The 16,938-nt window shown below is 42.4% G+C and overlaps 1 protein-coding gene across 1 annotated transcript in view; it reads left to right on the top strand.

The window, feature by feature from the left end:
• The window catches only part of GOLGB1 (golgin B1), a 92,452-nt gene extending 76,185 nt beyond the window's left edge, over positions 1-16,267 (top strand). The window contains 7 exon segments of the mRNA XM_021070274.1: positions 4,132-4,297; positions 4,493-4,630; positions 10,874-11,029; positions 12,056-12,153; positions 12,765-12,899; positions 14,521-14,626; positions 14,874-16,267. Coding sequence (XP_020925933.1) covers positions 4,132-4,297; positions 4,493-4,630; positions 10,874-11,029; positions 12,056-12,153; positions 12,765-12,899; positions 14,521-14,626; positions 14,874-15,008 — 934 coding nt within the window. The 3' untranslated portion in view covers positions 15,009-16,267.

Genomic DNA, 16,938 nt, shown 5'->3' on the forward strand with positions numbered 1-16,938 from the left:
AAAGCGTCCAAAATTTAATACTAAAAGGAGAATCACCATGTTGGAAAGTGCTGCTGGTTAAGTGTCTCCTGCTTTGTCTTACTTGCTGATACAGACAAACACAGACAAATGAATACAGAGAATACGAGGGAGAGTCTAGATTCCCATCAAGTTACAAAGGGGCTACCATGATGACAGATATCAATGTAGTAAACTAATTATTGGAATTAATTAAATTAAAGAGCCCTAAGGGAGTTCTTTTTTAAAACATTTATTTTATTGAAGTATAGTTGATTTACAGTGTTGTATTAATTTCTGCTGTACAGCAGAGTGACTCAGTTACACATACACACACACATATGTTCTTTTTCATATTCTTTTCTATTATGTTTGTCACAAGATATTGAATATAGTTCCCTGGGCTCTACAGTAGGACCTTGTTGTTTATCCAACCTATATATAATAGTTTGCATCTACTAACCCCAGACTCCCAGTTCATCTTTCCCCCATTTCCCCCACCTTGGCAATCACAAGTCTGTTCTCTGTCTGTAAATCTGTTTCTGTTTCATAGATAGGTTCATTTGGGTCATATTTTAGATTCCACATATAAGTGATATCATATGGTGTTTGTCTTCCTTTTTCTGATTTTCTTCACTTAGTATGATAATCTCCAGGTCCATCCATGTTGCTGCAAATGATGTTATTTTGTTCATTTTTATGGGCTGAGTAATATCCCTTTGTATATATGTACCACATATTCTTTATCTGTTTGTCTGTCAGTAGACATTTAGATTGTTTCTGTGTCTTGGCTATTGTGAATGCTACTGCAGTGAACATAGGAATATGTGTATCTTTTTGACATTTTTGGTCCAGATATATTCCCAGGAGTGGAATTCCTAGATTATCTGACAACTCTAGTTTTTTAAGGAACTTATATACTTTTTTCCATAGTGGCTGCACCAATTTACATTACCACCAACAATGTAGAAGGGTTCCCTTTTCTCCACACCTTCTCTAGCATTTATTTGTAGACTTAACTAATGATGGCCATTCTGACTGATGTGAGGTGATACCTCATTGTAGTTTTGATTTGCATTTCTCCAATACCTAAGAGAGCTCTCTTCATGTGTAGATACAGTAGATTTGTTCCTTCACAGATCCTAGGTGCCATGCACTTTACTAATGTGATATTTCATAATAAACCTTAAGCAGTTGATAGAGTAAAACACTTTTTAGAATTTGGACATTAAATTTTATGGGATGTCAATGATTGTTGTACACCTATAAATGTAATAAAATTCATTAAGTAATTAAAAATAATTAGAAAATAAGTCTTATGGAGTGAAATTACATCCAAAAGATGGTCATATTCAACATCTTTAACGACATTCTTATAAGTGCAAATATATCACACTTATTCCATGGAGTTGGCAGCTTCTCCAGATATTACAAGAACACTGTTTTGTTTTTTTTAATCAGAAGAATGGGAGTTCCCGTCGTGGAGCAGTGGTTAATGAATCCGACTAGGAACCATGAGGTTGTGGGTTCGGTCCCTGCCCTTGCTCAGTGGGTTAACGATCCGGCGTTGCCGTGAGCTGTGGTGTAGGTTGCAGACGAGGCTCGGATCCTGCGTTGCTGTGGCTCTGGCGTAGGCTGGTGGCTACAGCTCCGATTCAACCCCTAGCCTGGGAACCTCCATATGCCGCGGGAGCGGCCCAAGAAATAGCAACAACAACAACAAAAAGACAAAAAAAAAAAAAAAAAAAAAAAAAAAGAAGAAGAATGATTGCAGGGAAGGTAAACAACTGAACTTTTGCTCTCTGGGAATACAAATTTCTTCTCTTTACTCTTTCTGGAATTGAACCTTCAGAAGAAAGATGGATTGCTCCATTTCAACCTCATCCTTTTTTCTGTCGGGGGATAGCTGCCCCAGCTTATTATTTTAGAATCTCAATTCATCATCAGGAAATCATCTTCCTCCAGATGCACGTTAATCCTGGCCATCGAAGTTAGGGCCCTCCGAAGGTGATTGGGGGCACACAGAGTGTCACCTTGATGTCCCCCGTACTAACTCCAGATCCCCTGGAACTATAAAAACATTAAGTGTCTACTTGCTAGTGTAAACCAAAGAAGGGCTGCAAAGCTCTAAATGCATGTTTTTGTAGCCATTTGTTCCCCTTTAATCCCCTCAAAGAGCATTCTGAAAGGATATTTGCCTTATAAAGTTGATGCTTAGCAAAGAGAAAAAGAGGGAGAAAAAAATTATTTCTATTGATTTTTTTGATCGATTTTTTCTTCCCTCATTTTTTCCCTTTCCACCTTTTTCTCTCTTTACCTTCCACAACTGAGCAGTTTTGAAGAACATTTTTAAAACATTTTTATAGAAATATTATATTTCAAACGAATGAGAGTACATCATGAGACAGAAAGACATTTTACTTCACTTTTAGAAAGAAAAAGAAAATGAGGGCACAGATTTGATGCACAGACTTTAGAACCAGTTTCTTTGCGCGTGTCTTTAAGACACCTGTCTTTTGCTCTTGAAATGCTTTGGAGAAATGAGCTTTCCAACATGAAAAAGCTGGAACATCTTGTTCAGGAGATCCTGGATTTTTTTTTTTTTTTTTTTTTTTGAGAGCCTGGATTTATTAGGTAAATTTTCTCTTCCACTTGTAGCTACTAGTTTGCTTCATTCTCCTCTGGTTCCTGTGCTGTCTTAGTGAGGTACAGGCCTTATTATGGCTGAGTTCTCTTAAGTCATCAGATTTGTTCCATGGCCCCCTCTTCTCCATTTGAGGGATTTTCCTCACCATAACTTCTAAATCCATCTTAAAAAAAAAAAAAAAAAAAAAAAAAGGCAGCTTGAAGCTTTCTGTGAAAGATTGTAATCTTTCTTATGCATTCTCACTCCTTTTTCTCTCTCGCTTTTCACAGACAAATATCAGAGAAGTTTTTAGAAAATTCCTGTGCCTTGTGGCCTTGTAGTAAAATTATTTTAGTTTCTGAGTTTTAGCTCTACCTTTTTGGAAAAACAAACAAACAAAAAAACTTGACTGTAATCCAAGTCACCTCTTAGCAAAGCAGGGTTATTTCATAATTGGCTTATATCATTTGGGGAAAAAAGAATCTGTTTTACCTTTTAAAGAGAAAGATGAAAACGTTGGATGCAATTCAAACAAACCTTGTTTATTATTGGGAAAAATAGAGATGTGGGTACAGGTCAAAGTAAAAAGATGCTGTGGAAGTTTGGTTTTAATCCTAAGGTTTTGTTTCTTTTTTTCAAGCATAGGGTAGAGAGAAGTAGAACTAAAGATTATGACAGAGAAGCAGGTTTTACTAAGAGAAGAGTAGCTGGAGTCAAATAGAAGCCTCCCCTATTAGCCAAATTCAGGGAATAAATAAATATCAGCAGCTAATATTTATTGAGTGATTATGATGTGCCAGGCTCTGTGTTTGATGCACAACATACAATGTTTTACTTAATCCTCACAGATTAAGGAAGGATTAACCCTTAATTAATCCTTAGATTATTTATTCTCATTTTATCAACAAGGCTCAGAGAGATTAAGTAACTTTTACTCAGGATTCCATGCCTAGTGTATGGTAGAACCAGCATTTGAATCCAGTCCTTCAGACTCTGCAGTTGCATTTTCATAACTGTGACGTTGTGCTGCACCATGGCACCAGGTTTCCCTTCGCTTACAGAATAAATTTTATTTAGCCTGGTGTTCAGTACCTCACAGGAGCTGACTTCTTTCCTCTCCATCCTCATTTCCTGCTCTATCCACTCTACACACTCTCTACTGCAACAGTGCCCAAACTCTGTAGATTCATTCTTGTGCCTTTTGTTCTGTTTGTTCCCTGAGCTTGGAATGCTTTTCCCATTATGGAAACCTGAGTCATTGTTCAGAATTCAGACCAAATGCCTGCTTTTCCATGAAATCTTCCCCCGTCCCACCAGTTGCAATTCTTTTTATAAGTTCTGCTTTAACGTCTGCACAGTTCTGTTTTTAATATAAATTTCACTCCGGTTGTGTATGTTCTTGGCTACATCTCTACAGCCCATAATACTGCTTTGAATATGCACTTGTTCTTTGTCTCGCAAGTATATTTTTTCCTATGACTGTCTCATGTTTTTTTTTTTTTTTCTAGGATGGAGAAGAGTTCTTGGGAAATGCATGAGAGGAGAATGAAGGAGCAGTACCTTATGGCTATTGCAGATAAAGATCAGCAGCTCAGCCATCTGCAGAATCTTATGAGGGAACTGAGATCTTCTTCGTCCCAGACCGAGACCCTCAAAGTGCAATACCAAAGACAAGTAAGTTCAAGGCTGATTGCTACTCAGAGCTAACTACCACCCAGGAGTATCGGCTTCCTGCAAGCTAAGTGCCCATCTGCCACTCTTAGGCAACCCATCTTATGACTTCTGGGAGGTGGGCAGAGTTTCTGGAGGGAAGGATTTAGGTGTCACCAATGTTAGAAGAGAATTTCATCAGTGTTTGTATCCTGGCAGGTATCCCCAGAGACATCCACTTCCCTAGATGGATCACAAAACCTAGTGTATGAGACAGAACGTCTTAGGACTCAGCTCAATGACAGCTTAAAGGAAATTCACCAGAAGGAGTTGAGAATTCAGCAACTCAACAGCAAGGTAAGTGTTTCCTGCTAGTCCGGAATTCAGTTTCTTGTCTATGGCCAGAAGCAAGAAGGTAAATTGAAGCTGGTGAAGTCTAGACTCTAGCTATATTAGGGGACAGTTGTACCCTTCTCAGAGCCTGGGTTGCTCACTCCAAAGCACTTTTCCTTGCCCTTGGAGAGCCCTTGGGAATGATTTGAAGAAATCCATTCAATAAGAATTAAAAAGCCAATTCCTTTAGGAAGCCTTCCTCCCCAGCATTGTCTCCCCACCTGTATCGCTTGTTAGTAATTTTGACATAACACCCCATAAATCCTCCAGCAAGCCCCTCTGTGTGTCCCAGTAGTGTGTAAAGGGAGGAGTTTCAGGAAGGAGCAAGGAGGCTTTTCTTCTGCGATTAAATAGCAGGGAGGGAGGGGAGAGGTCCACCTGCTCTTCATGCCACTCCATTTATAGGCTTCCTCATTGCGTGTCTAATGTTCTGGAACTAAAGCCAGCTTGCTTTTTCCCCAAACCGCAGCCTTGACACTCCAGACGCTCTAAGGAACCATGCTGGAGTAAATAGACCTCTTTCTAGAGGGAAGAGCTGCTTTGCCATCTGGTCCCTAGAGCAAAAGCCAAGACAAGACAAAAGAAAATGATTCTTGGAGTTCCCGTCGTGGCGCAGTGGTTAATGAATCCGACTAGGAACCATGAGGTTGTGGGTTCGATCCCTGGTCTTGCTCAGCGGGTTAAAGATCCGGCATTGCTGTGAACTGTAGTGTAGGTCGCAGACGCTGCTCAGATCCCGGGTTGCTGTGGCTCTGGTATAGGCTGGTGGCTACAGTTCCAATTCGACCCCTAGCCTGGGAACCTCCATATGCCATTGGAGCAGCCCTAGAAAAGGCAAAAAGACCAAAAAAAAAAAAAAAAAAAAAAAAGAAAAAAGAAAATGATTCTTGGTTCCTTCTCGCCGCTGTCTTTTCCCCTCATCCATTCTCGGGCTTCTCTTCCTCCTTTACCTGCTTCCCCTCCCCCATCCTCCTATGAATCATTATACTCCCGTTGCTCCCTGACTGGTCAAAGTATTCTCCAGTGGCATCTATCCTCTTCCGAGGAACCCAGCTAGGTAGTTTATGTTAGCACTGGAAGGGATTTAGTTGATCATTTGGACTCTGGAATCTAAAAATTGGCTTCAAAGGGGGTTGTAAATGTCCAAAAATTATATGCAAAATGGGATGTGGGTAAGTTTCTCATCACAAGAACTCGGGCTTTCACCAGATCTAAAACTGGTAAAGATCAGTAGTCTGCATCACAGATGAGGAAACTAAGGCCCAGAGGTATTAAGTAATTTGCCTAAGTGTTAGGAGGAGATCAGTCTGAGATAAATATGATAATGTACATGGAAAAGCACAGTGCCTGGCTTATATAGAAGTCACTTCTTAAATGTTGTTAAATGTGGAGTTCCCACTGTGGCTCAGCTGTAATGAGCCTGACTAGTATCCATTAAGATGCAGCTTCAATCCCTGGCCTTGGTCAGTGGGTTAAGATCTGGCATTGCTATGAGCTGTGGTGTGGGTTGCAGATGTGGCTTGGATCTGGCGTTGCTGTGGCTGTGATGTAGGCTGGCAGTTGTAGCTTCAATTCAACCCCTAGCCTGGGAACTTACATAAACATGGGTGCAACCATAATAAAAAATAGTAGTAATAAATGTCATTAAATTCAACTCATTGACATTGAAGTATCAGTGACTGAACACTTAATTTTGGCAGAGGAATTGGCATTTTTTAAAGCAGTTTTGTTGATCAAAATGAATCAGTTAAGGAGTTCCTGTTGTGGCTCAGCTGTAAGCCAACTAGTGTCCATGAGGAGGCGGGTTCCATCCCTGACCCTGCTCAGTGGGTTAAGGATTTGGCATTGCCGTAAACTGCAGTGCAGGTCACAGATGGGGCCCGGATCTGGCATTGCTGTGGCGTAGGCTGGCAGCTGCAGCTCCAATTCAATCTTTATGCCTCGGGTGCAGCCCTAAGGAAAAAAAAAAGAGAGAGAGGAAAAAAAAGGATCAGTTGCATTGCAGACCCTTTGTTGGGGAAGTTGTCTGAGAGTTTTCGGGCACAAGGGGGTGGAGGGTGCAAGGGCTTCAGAGCAGATCCTACCCAGTTCCACTTCCAGCCTAGTCCGTTGTTGACAGAAACTTTTTCCCTTCATAGCTCTGTAACACCCCTTCTTTCTATAAACTAGATCCCATCTCAACCTTATTATACTTACTTTCCTGAACATTACACTGTGACTCACTTTGGGCACTTGTCTTTCTAGGACGTTGCAATTCAGGGCTATTAGTAGATGATGAGGTTATTTAGTAGATGGCATCTGGAAAGCCTTTAATGTAAATATTTTAGTGAAATAAAACACAGAAAACCACACAAGTCATAAATAGAACATGGCATGTTTTCACAAAGTGAAGACACCATTGTTTAAGTGAAGAGAGAGACTTTAACACCCATGTCATGAATCAAAATATACCAGAACCCTGTAAGCCCCTGTGTTCTGTCCTATTCGCTGCCACCCCCTTGGAACTGCGTGTCAGGGGATAATATCTTCCCTTTTGTGTTGCTGCATTTATTTTGTGAGATTCATCCATGTTGTTTGTCTAGCGTGAATTTTCTGTATTGATGCTGAATAGTGTTACATCATAGGCATACAATAACTTCTCTGTTCTGTTGTTAAAGGACTTCCAGAGTTTTCCAGTTTTGACTATTACAAATAGTGCAAATAGTGTTTACATAACAAAATAAAATAGATTAGAAATGTGTCCAATGTGATATATAATAAGGTGTATATCTTCTTTTGAGAAACTCATTTCAGTTACATATATTTATGTACTTGGTTCTAGGTCATTATCAAGGTTATGATTTCTTTAACAGCTTTATTGAGATATACTTCACATACCATTTAAGCAAAGCATGAGGAATATGCTTCAGGTCACTGTTATTCTGGGTGAGAAAGAGTTCTTCCTTTAGATATCCGCTATAAGGAGGCATCTTCATCCCCAGGGTCATTCCTTTCTTCATTCATTCATCAAGCAAATAACTATCATCTGCCTTCCATGAACCTGGCCGTATGCTAGGTATTGAGGCTACACAGTGGCCTTTCATGGAGCTAGTAGTTTGGTGATATTAGAGCCGCATGCGAAGTGGGTCCCAGTTAACTAGGAGAATTGCTTCTTGGGCCCTTTTTTGTATCAGATGGGCTGTCGGAGTAGAATGTCTTCTTTCCAAGCCACTGCCCTAATTCTTTCCGTGGATGCTCAGACTTTATGTATATTTCTACTAGCATGGTTGGATATTTGTATGTAATGCAAACTTAAAACATAAAACATAAAAACATGAGAGGAATGCTTATTGGTATCATGTAGTTGCCATGATTCCTTCCTATTTTGTTTTTACAGATATAGCTATGAGGGAATACACTAGCTTAATGAGTTAGAACAGAGGTCAGCAAACTTTTTCTTCGAGAGTCGTAACCATTTTGGGTTTGTAGGCCATAACCATTTCTGTGACAACTACTCGGTGCTGCAGTTGTAGCACAGAAGCAACCACAGCTGAGACACAAATCGGTGGTTGGGTTCTAATAAAAACTTATTTACCAAAAACAGGCAGTATGCCCTGGATCATAGCTTGCCAACCCCTGAACTGCTGGGATCTCTGTCTATTCTAGACAGAACCATGTAGACATTACAAAAGGTGGTTTATATGAGTGTGGCTTAAAAGCAAGTAGACTTCCCTAGTTATGGGAGTTTTTGCTTCTGATGATTTTTACTGGTCTACCTTTTTTTTTCCCCTCTAGATCTTCCAAGGAAAAAAGTGTTAGAATTTTTCAATACTGAAGGATGTGCGTGTGTGTGTGTTAGGGGGTGCTTTTTTGTTTCTTTGTTTGTGTCTTTTGGTGTGGTTTCAGCTGTTCATTATGACCAGTACAGTTGGCGTTCTTCTGTGTAAGGAGAGGACCTTATTACTTCCTGTCCCAGAACCCAGTAGTTGTTGTTGTCTCAGCTAGCTCTGTCTTTCAGTTTGTTTGTTTGTTTTGTTTTTTCTTTCTTTCTTTCTTTCTTTCTTTCTTTCTTTCTTTCTTTCTTTCTCTCTCTCTCTCTTTCTCTCTCTCTTTCTCTCTCTCTTTCTTTCTCCCTATCTCTCTTCTTTTTTGTCTGCTGCAAAGCATATGAAGTTCCCAGGCCAAGGGATCAGATCAGAGCTGCAGTTTCCTTCCCTGTCTCCTACACTTTTCTTTCTCCCTTTCTTTCTTTCCTTCCTTCTTTCCTTTCTCTCTTTCTTTCTTCTTTTTTGGCTGTTCCAAAGCATGTGGAGTTCCCGGGCCAGGGGATCAGATCAGAGCCACAGTTTTGACCTATGCTACAGCTATGGCAGCACCAGATTCTTTAACCCACTGTGCTGAGCCAGGGATTTAACCTGCATTCTTGACACTGCAGAGACACCATTAATCCCCTTGTGCTGCAGTGAGGACTCCAGTATTGCTTCTTAAACATTTATATCTCTTCCCTTACTAATTGCTCCCACCCCTGAAAAAAACCCATAACCTGTTTAAGTCCCCTTGCTGAACTCTCAGATGGGATACCATCAAGTAGCAGATAGATCTCTAGACTTGGAACCAAGAACCATACTTGAGAATGGTTAGGATCTGCCATCTTTTAGCCGCATGACGTTGAGCAAGTCACCACTCACCTTTTTTTGGTTTGTCATTTGTAAGTAAAGATAGTACTCCTTCCTCTCTCAAATAAGATGATACTTTTGACAGTGCTTTGAAAACTGAAAATTAATCTTTAGGGGTAAGGTTATTTGCTGTGTTTTTCATTCTGGCTATGCAAATATTTTTTGTTATACTGCATGGATTTCTTGTTCTGATTTTCTCTGTGCATCAAATGGCCTTCCCAGTCAGAGTATCTCTAAAAAACTACTTATCCTTTCTTCTCTAAACATTGATTCAACTTTTTTCACAAACATTAACCCAGAATACTTACAAAAAAAGAATACTTATAGTATAAAATTGACAGAACACTGTAAACCAGCTATAATGGAAAAAAAATCAAAATCATTAAAAAAGAAAAAAAAAAAGATTGTACATGCAGCCAGGTACCCCAATTTCCTTTCATGTAATGTACCTAGTCCTACAAGCGTACTTCAGAGAGACATTTCCATGGTTGTTAATGGAGCAGGATGTTCATCATAGCTAAAACTTAAAATTTGACAACCTGCAAGAGAGGAATTAGGATTATAGTTCCAGTGGAACCTAATTCCAACTGTTGGGTAGAAGTTAAAATGGGTAAAGTTTTCATTCGATATCAAAAAAGAGTTTTCTGTGTTTGACATGGTGAAATGTGGCTCGGGCTGCTTTGTCAGCTAGACTGACACTGGACACATTCAAGGGAAGAGACGGAACAACTACCTGTCACTCATGTAGTAGAGGAAAGCCCCTCTTTGAGTGACCGAAATATTTCCCCACATGAGAGCTGATGCTCCCAGTACAGTTTCTTACATACACAGGCAGGTAAGAATTTATTCCATTTCTTCCTCTTACCACATTATCATTCATATGCTCTTGGTAACTTGTAACTCTCTGCAGCATTGAAGAATCTTCCCAGGAATATTACTGTACAAATTTTTAGGTGATAGCTCTGTCTCCAGCTATGTTGAACTCTGAGGACTAGAGTCATTTATTAGTCAACTCAACTTGGACCCAAGCTATTGCATTTTTCCTCTTACAGACCTAGGTTAGCCTATCCTGTTAGATTGCTTGTGAGTTTCTGCCTCCTGGTTTTTTAGTTAATGTACTAGTCACCATAAATAAAGTTTCCTAATACTACCTCAGAATTGTTTTCCTTTCTCAGTTGAAGAAGTCTTGAGTTTTCTCACTTAGGAGAAACATTCAGTGCTGCTGTTGCTTTTATTGAAATTAAAATCGTGCATAAAGGAGTTCTGTCTGTGGCACAGTGGGTTAAGAATCCGACTGCAGCGGCTCACGTTGCTTCGGAGGCATGGGTTCAACCCCTGGCCCGGCACCATGAGTTAAAGGATCTGGCACAGGTTGAAGCTACAGCTTGGATTCAGTCCCTGGCCTGGGAACTTCCATATGCTGTGGTGTGGCCATTTAGAAAAAATCTTGCATAGAACAATTAGATCCTTTTAAATTCAGGGCAGTTTGCCTATGCACTGTTCATTGTGAAACAGTCCTGTGAGCTGGTGCTTATCCTCTCTCCTATTTCAGTTCTCTCAACTGCTGGAGGAGAAAAATACCCTTTCCATTCAGCTCTGTGACACCAGTCAGAGTCTCCGTGAGAACCAACAGCACTATAGCAACCTTTTCAATCACTGTGCACTCCTGGAGAAGCAGGTTCAAGAGCTGCAGGCGGTGAATGAGAAGGTGAGAGGCTGGGAAAGTGTTAGGAAACTGAGTGCAGATGATGAAGCGTAAAGAGCAGCATCGAACATGTTGATGTCATCAAGCTGAGGATTAGTTAGATGTGATGGGAGAAGGTGAAAGAGGAGAGGAAAGAAGGAAGTCCAGGAAAAGCTAATGAGTTAAGATTTTACAAGAAAAAAGATTGGTGAGGTGGTGGGAGAGAAATCAAAATGTGAGTCGGGGAGTTCCCGTCATGGTGCAGCAGAAACAAATCTGACTAGTATCCATGAGGATGTGGGTTCCATCCCTGGCCTTGCTTAGTGGGTTAAGGATCTGGCGTTGCTGTGAAATGTGGTGTATGTAGGTCACAGATGCGGCTTGGATCCCAGGGTGCTGTGGCTATGGTGTAGGCCAGCAGCTGTAGCTCCAATTCAACCCCTAGCCTGGGAACTTCCATATGCCGCAGGTGTGGCCCTAAAAAAGCAAAAAAAAAAAAAAAAAAAAAAAAGTGAGTGGGAAACAGGTATGATGGAGGCTTTTGGAAGGCTTTTTGCTCCAAGCAATAAGAAAGCTGTAGGAAGATTTGGATCTGAGGAACAGAATAGACAGAACTGTTACAGCAGTGGAGAGGAGAGGCTGTTGAAGTTGGAGGAGACTGAGAATTAGTGTGGAGGTGACTTGGACCTGAGAGGACAGGGAGGGGTTGGGAGGAGCCCTCTTGAATAAGGGAGGGACCAGAGTAGCTTCCAGAAAGTACCTGAACCTCCCCTAGAAGCAAGCAGATTTCATTGAAGAGCCTTTAACTTTTGAAGAGGAGAGATTCAAGAATGAAGATCTGGAGGAAAATCCCATAGTTTTATATAAGAGATTAAGCTATTAAAGTAGAAGATTTTCACTTCTAAATCTGTACTTGGAGAGAATGTGAAAATGGAATTATTCCTCTCCAAGATTTTTTATTCTTTCTGATGCCTATGCAAGTTCTCATTTTGACTGAGCAGTTTCTTAGGTGCTTTCATCACTGAATTACTAAACATATTCTTCTTCTAGGGGCCACCAAATATAGATGTTGCTCCAGGAGCTCCCCAGGAAAAGAATGGAGCTCACAGGAAGGGTGATGCTGAGGAACTGAGGGAGCCACAGATAAGGTGGGAGAGCAGCTCTCAGCCCCAGAGCATGTGTTCTATGTGCAGAAATTGGGTGGCTATCTAGTTAGATTGGGAGTCCCTTGAGTGGATTTAATATGTCTTCTTCTCTTACTGGCCACACAGTTAATGTGAGGATTAAAAACTAATGATTGTAGGAGTTCCCTGGTGGCCTGGTAGTTAAAGACTCAGCCTTGTCACTGCTGTGGCTCAGATCACTGTTGTGGCATGGGTCCAACCCCTCGCCCTGGAACTTCCAGATGCCGTAAGCACGGCCAAAAAAAAAAAAAAAAGTAAAAATTGTAATAACAAACTGCATAGAAAAAATAACAAATCGAATGTGAAAATGTGTAAAGCAAAAACCCACATACACACACACCTTACTAAATTACAATAGTCAAATGAAAGATATTCAGGCGACCCCTAAAGTCTCTTAAGGCATTGTATGAAACTTTATTTAATCTCTTGACAGGTATGCTTTTAAAATATTCCTTGTGTTTTTACAAGCTTCTATAAATTGTCCTGCTGTATAAACTTATGTGGAGTTCGAAACCCTCGTTTCAGCAGCTGTGTTTGGCATCTAGTGATGCTGTTTTTCTCCTTTTATCCTGAAGCTTTTCTGAAGCCCAGCAGCAGCTGTGCAACACTAAACAGGAGATGAATGAATTGAGGAAGCTGCTGGAAGACGAACGAGAACAAAGAGTGGCTGCTGAGACTGCCCTGTCCGCGGCTGAGGAGCAGATCAGGCGGTAAAGGGCTGAGGGACACAGCTGCTGATTATACGTGTGTGCATTTCAGTGGCCAGATGTGGGTGTAATCAGGCTGTAGTTCTCATCCTGAGATGGGTGCTGCAGTGAGGGTAGAATCAAGACAAGCCACTTAATCCAAGCTCAGGCCCTGCACAATTTCCTCTTTGGCCCTGACACAAAGTGGAAATTGAAGCAGCTAGTCAGGTGCTGCCTACTCAGCCCAGCACTGCCGTTGTCCTGTTCACATCTTCACACCTCACATGCCTTCTGCAGTGCCTGTGGAACTCCATGGACTTGCCATTTAAAAGCTGCTCACTGGTAGTTACAAACCTCCTTTCTCAGTCTGTCCTACAAGGCGACAGACTAACTTACGTGGTACCAGATCATGCTGTTTTGCATCAAGGCTCTGAAAAGTTTATCGTGTGGAAGAACAGATACAGAAGGGGTCCTCTGCCACCAGCCTGGCTCTCAAGAGGAAAACGGGCAGGATGGAGCTAGGCTGGGCATGTTCAGTTTCTCTTTTTCAGGCCTCACAAATCAGGTTAAAGTATTCCTTCCCCGCTAGAGAAAAATGTGTGTGCCCCGCAAAGAGAGTTCAGTTAGACTAAGGGCTCTCCTTTCATCTGGAGGAAACATCAGGAGTAGAGAGTGCCGTCTTCCCCACCACGATTAAGAAGTGCGTCCCTCAAGGCAAATGCCTGATCAGACATGTGCTATGTTATTTGCAGCCCGTTGATACTGTTCTTGTTTTTGTGAGAAACCATTGAGTGGATAAAGACAACTTCTTCATTAAATGGAGGAGTTGCAGTATTAAATAGACAAATCACAAAAAAATGAATTAGAAAGCAGGAGGGGCTTCCAGTTCAGCCTAATTCTAAGACCCCCACAAAAATCTTTTTTTGGATGCTTTTCCCTAGCAGCCTTTATTTCATTTTAGGGCCACACCTGAAGCATGTGGAAGTTCCTGGGCTAGGGGTCAAATCAGAGCTGCAGCTGGCAGCCTGCACCACAGCCACATGAACACCAGATCTGAACCACATATGTGACCTGCGCCACAGCTTGTGGCGATGTCGGATCCTTTACCCACTGAGAGAGGCCAGGGATGGAATGCATATCCTCACGGAGACTATGTCAGGCTCTTAACCCACTGAGTCACAATGGGAACTCCCTGCTAGCCTTTAATAAATGAAAAAAGTTAATGAGTTTCTCTGAGTCAGGTGTAGAGTAGTGGAAAAAAAGAGTATGAGGTTTACTCTAAACATACCTGCGTTCTGAGTTCTGGCTCTGCCTCTTACTGGCTGTGCCACTGTGGACTAGTACTTTTGTCTTTAAGCCTTACTTTGAAGATAGTACCACTAACCTCAAACCTGAGGATTAAATGTATGTAAAGCATCTGATCCAGCCTCTGATACATTAGACAGTCGGTTCCTGGTAGTTACTACCACCTCTCCTGCTGCTGAAAGAAACCTGTCTGCGTGGGGGGGGCGGGGGAGGGAGACTGCTGTGGGAGCGGCTCTGGTGCATGTCCCTTAGGCTGCATCGCATGGCGAGATGGCCAGGGCAGCTTCACCTGGTCGATTCCCCGTGCTGTATTATTAATGCCTCTTTTTTCTCAATGCAGGTTGGAGCACGGTGAATGGGACTCTGCCCGGTCTCCTATCATTGGCTCCTGTGGCTCTCAGGAGCAGGCACTGTTAATAGATCTTACAGGCAACAGTTGCCGAAGGGTAAGAAGGGAGAAAGATAAAGAGAGAGTACTGCACTACCAGACAGCTGGCTGTGTTGCAGGCGGGGGGTCACAGAGAAGGAATGGGGGCCTGAGCTGGGAAGGTTGGAGGAAACTAGTGGAATTTGCCAAGTTACTGGCCCTGAGGCGCATTCTCTCAGGACACCTCTTTTCTACAGGGTTTGGAGAAGAGAAAGGGGCAGGTCCCTATAGAGTAAAACTCTCTGACTTTCAGATTTTCCTTTCAGACCCGGAGTGGTGCTGGATGGAAGCGGGTCCTGCGTTCGCTCTGTCATTCCCGGACCCGGGTGCCACTGCTGGCAGCCATCTACTTTCTAATGGTTCATGTCCTCCTGGTTCTCTGTTTCACGGGCCATCTATAAACTTAGTTCTCACCTTTTGGACCACTCCTCTCAGAACTTGGAATTCCTTCACCTCTAACATCAAAACCATCAATTCCAATGGAACAGTCTTCCCACTTACAGGTCCTCTCTCCCACTCTCCACAGAAAGTGCCTGCAGAAACAGAGGTGGATATGAGCACAGGTCAGAGCTGCAGGGACCAGCGAGTCTACTTTCTCGTACTGCCCAGGGCCTGACACTTCTGCATCATCTGAAGAGGCCCCACAGTTGGTTTGGAGCCTAGTCTTTGTTCAGATTTTGCAGGGCCCTGATCTTCTATGGTCCTGTAAGGGATGCTGAGGAATGTCTCAGCCAGGAGCATGGTTCCGACAAACCTCATAATCCAAAGTCCAGTATCGTTTTGATTGATACTTTCTTTGCCTCATGTACCTTATATTTTCTCCCACTTCAGAGGGAAGGTGGACCTGCCATGAGCAATGGCAGGGGGCAATGTTCTAGGGAGCATTGTCTCGTAGGATATCTAATTAGGTCTCTTGCAAAATAGGGTGGGAGTGGAAGAACTCCCCCGGAGAATGTAACTGTTGGATCACAGGGGAGGACAGCCTGTCCTTCCCTTGGCTGTTCAGACATAACTGGAGTGAGGTTCGTGGCCCTGGATTATAAGGGGAGGGTCCCATTGCTTACCCCTTGATCACATGTGTACCGAGGTATTCAGTGGCCTGTGTCTTTCCTTTCACTGCATGACAGGAGGCACTGGCTAGGGATAGTGGGATACAATTCTTGTCATTCCTGGATGAGCCTCAAATGTGGGCCAGAAGCCACTACACTAGGACCTAGTCGTAGGCGAGGTGCTGACTCCCAGCCAGGAAGGTCTCACTGGTCTGACAGCCACTCCTAGCCTCTTGAAGTACAAAGCTGCTTTGCTGTTGGTGACAGTTATTCCAGTTTCTTGGTGCATGTAGTCACCTGCCCTCTTTGGTAACAGCTGAGGAAAACAGAGACTATAGAGAAGACAAAAATATTTAAATCCAAGCCTGAGAATGACAGCTGGGTTTGAATTCCTTGTGTGCCTATCCCCCTCCCCCACCCTTAACCTGCTGGTTATTTTCTCATTTTGCACATGATGTGTTCCCTGCCTGCTCTCACCACCCAAAGAGGAGAGAAAACTGGTAGACGGACTGATCTGCTCTAATCCTTTGTTCTGTGGTGCCAAATATTGGTCACAGCAACCCAGGAACTTTCCTGAACTGTAAAATAATAAAATTATTTTCAGAATGAAATATTGTGGTGGTGTGTGCATGTATATATTCATGGGTGCTTACATATATGCATGCTGAGGGGAGGAAGGTGCATAGAGGAGGGAGGGTGGGGTAGCCAGGAATGGATATAGGAGTAGAAAGCTCTCTGCATATTCAGGCCTCTTCCTCACTGGCCAACATCTGGTGTCCTTCTAGCCTTAGTCACTAGACCTCAGTGTGATGAAGCAAGAGAGGAAATTCCAGCCTAATACTGAACCAAACAAGCTAGGCCTTAGGGCATGGGATTCATGCAGGTTTTTCCTGGGCCTGGAAGGACTGTCTGGTGCATATTGAAAATATCAGGCCCCTGTGGGAGTGGGCGAAGGAAAGCCTCATAGGATATAGCTGGATGGACATTCTGTGTCCATATCAAGTCACTGCTTGAGGAAAGCTACAGTAAGATACAGTAAGTGAATTGAACCAGGTTTATCTGGCTTTAAAGCCCATGCTTGGCTTATCAGGAATGAACTTGAGATATTTGCTAAGGAGAGATGGGCTTTCTTGTCTCTGATTAAAATCTATCATTTCTCTAAAGAACTATACCTGGATGGTGTGTCACAATATCTGGACTGATCCTCTCTTTCTCTCTCTTTTTTTTTTTTTAAGGGCCATACTCATGGCATATGGAGGTTCCCAGGCTAAGGGTCTAATCG

Source organism: Sus scrofa, chromosome 13 (assembly GCF_000003025.6).
Source record: "Sus scrofa isolate TJ Tabasco breed Duroc chromosome 13, Sscrofa11.1, whole genome shotgun sequence".
Classification (NCBI taxonomy): Eukaryota; Metazoa; Chordata; class Mammalia; order Artiodactyla; family Suidae; genus Sus; species Sus scrofa.